At 40.8% G+C, this 7,242-nt stretch overlaps 1 protein-coding gene across 1 annotated transcript in view; it reads left to right on the plus strand.

Moving 5' to 3' along the window:
* Positions 1 to 7,242, plus strand: part of Osbpl3 (oxysterol binding protein-like 3) — a 122,146-nt gene that overhangs the window by 23,584 nt on the left and 91,320 nt on the right. Inside the window, exons 2-6 of the mRNA XM_013024393.1 lie at positions 1,366 to 1,533; positions 2,053 to 2,173; positions 4,545 to 4,648; positions 4,841 to 4,933; positions 6,458 to 6,614. Coding sequence (XP_012879847.1) covers positions 1,366 to 1,533; positions 2,053 to 2,173; positions 4,545 to 4,648; positions 4,841 to 4,933; positions 6,458 to 6,614 — 643 coding nt within the window. The remainder of the gene's footprint in view (positions 1 to 1,365; positions 1,534 to 2,052; positions 2,174 to 4,544; positions 4,649 to 4,840; positions 4,934 to 6,457; positions 6,615 to 7,242) is intronic.

The following is a 7,242-nucleotide window of genomic DNA, read 5'->3' on the forward strand; positions in this document are numbered from 1 at the left end:
AAGAGCTGAGGGACAGTGCCCAGGCCCAGAGTTCAGGCCCCACGACCGGACCCCCCCCAAAAAATATTGGACACTATATTTTGCAGATGAAATTAAAGCCCCTTTGACAATCAGCTTTGGTCCTTTCATCTTTGAAAGTCTTCCAGAGGCAAGTTCTATGACTATGTTCTCATCGCTTCCTTTTTACTCAGGATTGTGGTTTTGAGAGCCATCCATATACCATATAAAACTTGTGGAGGATAGCTGGAGAAGATATGAGTTTGTGAGAATTGAATGTGGTGGGAGGGGCGATTTGTCAGGGAGAGGCCAGCAGCAGGAGCCCAGCCACAGGCTACAGTACATATATTACCCTTCTGAGCTGAATGGGGTTTAATGGGAGCGCATAGGAGGTCTTAGCATGAATGCAATGATTAAGTGGCTAGACACACACATCAGCAACTGTCAACCTTCTTTGCTTCCCATCTTCCCTCTGCTGAATCGAAGGGACCACACCTCATCAGAAACATGAAAGAAAATAGGCTGACTCTAAAAGACATTTTAAGCTTTTCTTCCTTTTTTTGAAATGTCTGCATTTATATCACTGTCAGATTATAGTATAAATGTTTTTAATATCAATTTTATAGTGCATCTATTGAAAAGAAACCAAGTTAAATGATATATATTTAAAATAAGCACTTGCATAAAAAAGTTTAAAAAATTATTATACACAAACATTCTTTATGAAAATTAGAAATCTCACCCTTTCTGGTTTGGAAACCATAGGTAGTTGAGTTTATATGGTGATAGTATTGTTTCAAAATGCTTTATCATATTTCCTCCTTTTCTGAGAGTAGGAAAAATGTTCACTAAATAACCATCACATTTATTAACATAAACTTCTAGCAGAATACGCTTGTCAGAGTCATTGAACAAGATGAAATATTTTAGGAAGAATTTACTAATTTCTTGTAGCTTGGAGAAGATTGATCTGAAATATCTGAATTAAAAAAAGAATTTCAATAGGAAAATAGTGCTAACTACATTCAGCAGGGATAGCAAAATCTGGGTCCTAAGATCTTGGAAATGTTTTAAGAGACATAAATATAAAATTCAGCTTATTGTTTAATATAACTGGTACTTTTTTCTTTTCTTAAAAATATAGCATAGCTATTGAAACTTCTCAATGAAAACCTAAATACATACTTATGAAGATCATTTTTACTCTACATCCTGCCCAGACTTCTTCCTGTAGACCACAGAAACTGTTTCTACATTTCTACATGTGTCAACTTTAAATAACACGTCAGGAGTGACCTCAATTTGATGAATAATTATTTCCTTCAGCAAGTGATTCTCTTTTCCTTCTTTCATTTGACATGGTTTTAGGTGAAGTCAGAAGAAGTCTTTGATGAGTGGGTGTCCAAACTCCGTCATCATAGAATGTACCGTCAGAATGAGATCGCCATGTTCCCACGAGATGTCAATCACTTTTTCCCTGGGTCCACTGTCCCAGACTCGACATCAGGGGTGTTTGACTCCATTTCCAGCAGGAAGGTAATGAGCATTTTGAAAATACTGAGACTAAAAGAAGGGGGTGGCTTTGTAACAGGGAAGTCCCTGTTGAGAGCAGAGTCTAAGGAAAGTGTGTGGGGAGGGGCAGGTGTGTAATTTATCTTTTGCTCAATAAATCAGAATCAGGACCAGGTGCGATAGCTGAGGAGCAGTTTAATAACCCTCTTGATTCCTATTGATCAGGATTTTTGTTTATTTGTTTGTTTAAATCCTACACACATATTCATATAAGATAGCAGGATACTTCCAAACCTGCATATCATTAATTTGGTATCACCATTTGGCAGAGGAAGAAAATAAGCATTGTTATATGAGGCATTGTATTCTGATATAGCCAAGCAGGGGTAAAAGCCAAAGATGTTCAGGTTTCTTGTGGGTGTTTTGATAGGAACACATGGCAGATGACATCAATTAGGGACTAACCTAACCTGTTACTCTTTGCCCTAAAGTCTCCTCATTGGGCTCTGTTCCCATTTGTAATGTCTTCTTATCCTTGAACAGCGTAGCAGTATATCAAAGCAGAACTCATTTCAAACTGGAAGCAATTTATCATTTTCTTGTGGTGAGACACGAATTCCATTCTGGCTCCAGACTTCAGAGGACATGGAGAAATGCTCAAAAGGTAGAGTGACCTGAAATGTCTGCTTCTTTCTGTCATGTGCCTGAAATAATCTTGGTTTGGTATTTACCCCTAAGATGCATTTGTGTCCCTGCCTTCACCCATCTTTATTTTCCTTCTGCTAAAGAAGGTCACATTCATTCTCAATTAAACACTCTTGGCTTTCAGAGCTATACATCTTAACCTGGGCATATATGAAAACAGATTTACTTTTCTAGTCTTTGAGTGCAAATGTCTGCTTTTTCTTGCTAGCTCTTTTAAAGTGACAAAAATTATTCTGGTGTTTACCTCGGGTTAAAAATCAGTGTTCTAAGCCGGGCGCTGGTGGTTCACGCCTATAATCCTAGCTAATCTGGAGGCTGAGATCTGAGGATCACAATTCAAAGCCAGCCCAGGCAGGAAAGTCTGTGAGACTCTTATCTCCAATAAACCACTAGAAAACTGGAAGTGGTGCTGTGGCTCAAGCAGTAGAGCACTCTCCTTGAGCTGAAGAGCATAGGGACAGCGCCCAAGCCCTGAGTTCAAGCCCTACTACCGACCAAAAAAAAAAAAAGAAACAGTGTTCCAGAGGTAAGTCAGTAGCCAAATAGAGATCTTCAAAATGTAAGCATCCTCTGCCCTTGGCTGTACATTAGAATCATCAAGAGACTCTGAGCATGGTAGAACATTGCTGTAATCCCAGTCTGGGTAACATAGTAAGATTTTATCTTAAATAACCAAAATAAAAAAAGAAAGAAAGAGAAGAATCACCAGGAAAGCTTCTTAAAATACAGGAATATCAATTCCTAGTTCTTTCTCTATTTAAATTAGTCTAGAGGGGAGCCCTGGTGCTGTACTGATAAGGAGCCTGGGTAAGCACTCCTGCCACAAGGAAAGTTAGTGTTCTCAGTCTTAGTTAGCTAAGACTCATCACAGGAATGAGAACAAAATTACCAACAGAAACAGGAGGTCTGTGATTTACTTGTTCAAAGGTAAGACATGGACATATGAAATTGAAAACATTTCTCTAGTTGAACATTTCTCTCATTGATTTTAATGTGTGGCCATGATCAAGAGTTGTTATTAGAGAAAGATGTGAGTGGTGGCCTTGGAAATTGTTCTTCGTGTTGTTGAATGCAGATATTATTTCTATGGGGGGGCATGTGGCCTCAGGCCCTTTCAATAAATATCAGAAATGTATATCAAAAATAAGTAAGCTTCAGTGAATGTAAATAACCTCTGAAATGTACGTGTGCCAGCAACATTAACCTAGCCTGGGAACTTAATTAGAAGTGCAGATTTTCAAGTCAGATGGGATAGCACATGCCTGCATTCCCAGCACTTGGGAAGTTGAGGCAGGAGGAAGGTTAAGTTGATGCGTATTTGGACTACATATGAGTTTGAGACTAGCCTTAGCTGCATAGCAAAACTCTGTACCAAAGAAAACAAAAACAAAAGGAAATGCTGTAGCCCAATCAAGAAATATGTAGTCACAAATTGGGGGTAGGAAGCTAAGGATTTATAGCTTACATTCTCCCAGTGATTGTGATGATGCCAGAGACTCAGAGCTGCTTCCCTAAGGCCTTTGAGCTTTGAATGTTCAGCAGAAACCTCCATCATCATACCCAGTGAAAGCCAGTTGTGAACAATTTCTTGATTAGTGACTGAGATCTAGGCTAAGACTACTTTCTGTTATATCAAGTCTATCTATAGATATTCATCATGGTCCTCAGGCAGGTCCATAATCAATGATGTTATTCTTAGAGACCAGTTAGCCTTCATTCCATTTTACCCACTTAATCGTTGTTGTTGGATGCTGCTGGTCTTCAAGATGGCTGATACATTTTGTTCTTACTAGAAGCCAGAGACTCTTCTAAGCACTCTGTATATATCAACTTAACTTTCACTACTCTCTATGAGCTAGAAGGAAGCTAAGGCACAGAGAAGTCATTTGTCTAGTAGTCACCACAAGTTAAGTAGATTCAAATCAGGATAACCTGGTTCCCTAGGTCCACACATGTAGGCTGAAGTCTATAGCCTTTCCTATTAAAAAGAAAGTACAATTTTCTACTTGTACAGATGGGAAATCAAATGTAGAAAAATCAGAAACGTACCAAGTGCAGTGGTATGCACCTATAATCCCAGCTGTTCAGGAGGATGACATAGGAAGATTGCTTGAGTCCCAGAAGTTCTAGGCTGCAGTGAACTATGCCAATCAGGTGTTCACACACTAAGTTTGACATCAACATGGTGACCTCCTGGGAGAGCTGGAACCACCAGATTACCTAAGGAGGAGTGAACCAGCTGAGGCTGGAAAAATCAGAAAGCATCCATGGCAGCATTGTAATCACTCCTGCTACTCAAGACTTGGACCATTCCTTTCTTTCACCCACAGACTTGGCACACTGCCACACATACCTGGTGGAAATGAGCCAGCTCCTGCAGAGCATGGATGTCCTGCATCGGACATACTCAGCGCCAGCCATCAACGCCATCCAGGTTAGTCCACCCCCTCCTGTGTGCCTTCTGGATTCTGCTTCCTATCCTTCTCTCTAGCCTTTGACTAACAGGGCATTGTGTCTGTCCCGGTGCTTCAGCCAAGCTCCAGGGGATGGAGGTGGTCTGCTGTGCGTTTACCCCATGGGTTTTGTGGGCCTCACTCTCTGCTCTCTTTCCTGTTTTGTAACAAAGGGTGGAGCTTTTGAAAGTCCCAAAAAGGAAAAGCGATCGCATAGAAGGTGGCGGTCCAGAGCTATTGGCAAAGATGCTAAAGGAACACTGCAGGTAACGGTGGCTTCCGCCAGCTGTCGCTTTCCTCATTGGCCTTGCTCTGCATGCCACATGTTGGAACTGCTTTGACTCAGATAGGATAACAGAGAAATTAATGTTCTGGATTATTCTTTCCACTACCTGGGGCAGAGAGATGAATTCAATTACTTAGGTCTTCTGGGTATCACAATAACCTTATCATGAATATTGGGAAGGGAGAGAATGTGAGCTAAAGGAAAATGACATGCACTCAGACATGTCACCATTTCTAGAACTCAGGTTTGCCCTTCTTAATCTTTAGCCTGCTGCCTCCTTCCACACTTGGGTATATGCCTTGTGGCTGTTATGGCCCTGTGGCTTCTTGGTGGATTTACTGCACCAAGCCCACAGGCTCAACCTGTACATGTCTCTGAGACATGACGATATCATACACACTCCCATCATTTTTCTCTAAACTCTCAGTTTCTCCACCAGAGGTTTCCTTTATGGTCATCAGAGTTGTCCTTCCCAATGCTCAGCCACTGGCCAAGATTTGCAGCCTGACTGTTGTATATTAAACATAAATTATTAAAAATCAGATCTCTAACTTTTGAATAAATCATCTGATGGTTTCATGTATACTCTGGTTTAAAGCATCTTGTGGCTTGAACTCATATACTTGCTTTACTTTTCTTTTTGGGTGAGGGGCTGGTACTAGGACTTAAACCCAGGGCCTTGTGCTCTTGCTTGATTTTTTTCTTCGAGGCTGGTGATCTACCACTTGAGCTACAACTCCACTTCTAGGTTTTTGCTGGTTAATTGGAGATAAGAGTCTCACAAGAGTTTTCTGCTAGGGCTGGCTTTGAACTGTAATCCTCAGATCTCAGCTTTCTGAGGGCTAGGATTACAGGCATAGGCCATCAACACCTGGCCAAACTCACTTTTTTTGTTTTTGGGCAGTCATGGGCTTGAACTCAGGGCCTGGGCACTGTCCCTCAGTTTCTTTCGCTCAAGGCTAGCACTTTACCACTTGAGCCAAAGCGCCACTTTCAGCTTTTTCTGTTTATGTTGTATTGAGGAATCGAACCCAGGGCTTCATGCATGCTAGGCAAGCACTCTACCACTAAGCCACATTCCCAGCCCCTACACTCCCTTATAAAGTCAAGAATTTTCCATGTACAAACAGGGAAGTTTGTTATGTAGAAGTCCCAGGTACACATAAAGAAAAGAATTTTAAACCCATTCCCTCTAATTACCTTGTTACTGAATGATGATTGACAGGAGGAAGGAATCCTGTGTAACTGAGAGAGCCTCGCAGCATTAGCTGCCATTTTCAAACTATGGTTTTAAAGCTTCTATAATTTCTAAAGGAATATGTGATTTCCCACATACCTGTGTTTTGTAAGAAGCAAGTTGCTGTGGAAGTAGTTTCATTTTCTTTTCTATCACTCTATAGGAAAACTTAATGTATAAAATGTCCTTCTCTTTATAAGCTCCAATCTTAGAACCAAGTAAATATTCAGAACAATTCATATCTGAACAGACTTGTCTTCTCTTTAGGTCCCTAAACCTTTTTCTGGTCCAGTCAGACTCCACTCCTCCAACCCTAATTTATCAACACTTGATTTCGGAGAAGAGAAAAATTATTCTGATGGTTCTGAAACCTCATCAGAGTTTTCAAAAATGCAAGAAGATCTGTGTCACATTGCTCATAAAGGTAAATGAGTATTCCTTCTTTCTAATGTGTTTGATGACAATATGCAATGCATGCCTGAATTGGGAATGTCCTTAGAGATGGTTTCTTAGTTGGTTCATTTTCTGCTCTATGAAGAGTTCGTGCAAGTTAATAATTACCTATTTTCTTGGTATGAACTTTCATTTTAATAGAGTATTTTGTTTCCAACCTGGGCTGGTTCACTCTCCTTACACAACCTCTCCTAGGAGATCACCATAGTGAGGCTGAACCTAGTGTGGAAACTCAATTGATATATAGGAGTTTGCAGCCCAGAATTTCTGGACTTAAGTGATCCTCTTGCCTTACCCTAAACCAGTAGCTGGGATTATAGTCACGCATCATCACACCCAGCAAATATTTGGTATATCATTGGCAGAGGTTCTGAATTCAACTAGTGATAGACTGAAAGTATTTTTAAAAAATTGTCTCTGTAGGGGCTGGGAAGGTGGCTCAGTGGTAGAGCGCTTGCCTTGCATGCATGAGGCCCTGGGTTCGATTCCTCAGCACCACATAAACAAAAAGAAAAAAGCCAGAAGTGGCACTGTGGCTCAAGTGGTAGAGCATTAGCCTTGAGCTAAAGAGCTGAGGGACAGTGCCCAGGCCCAGAGTT

Source organism: Dipodomys ordii, unplaced genomic scaffold, assembly GCF_000151885.1.
Source record: "Dipodomys ordii isolate 6190 unplaced genomic scaffold, Dord_2.0 Scaffold76, whole genome shotgun sequence".
Taxonomy (NCBI): domain Eukaryota; kingdom Metazoa; phylum Chordata; class Mammalia; order Rodentia; family Heteromyidae; genus Dipodomys; species Dipodomys ordii.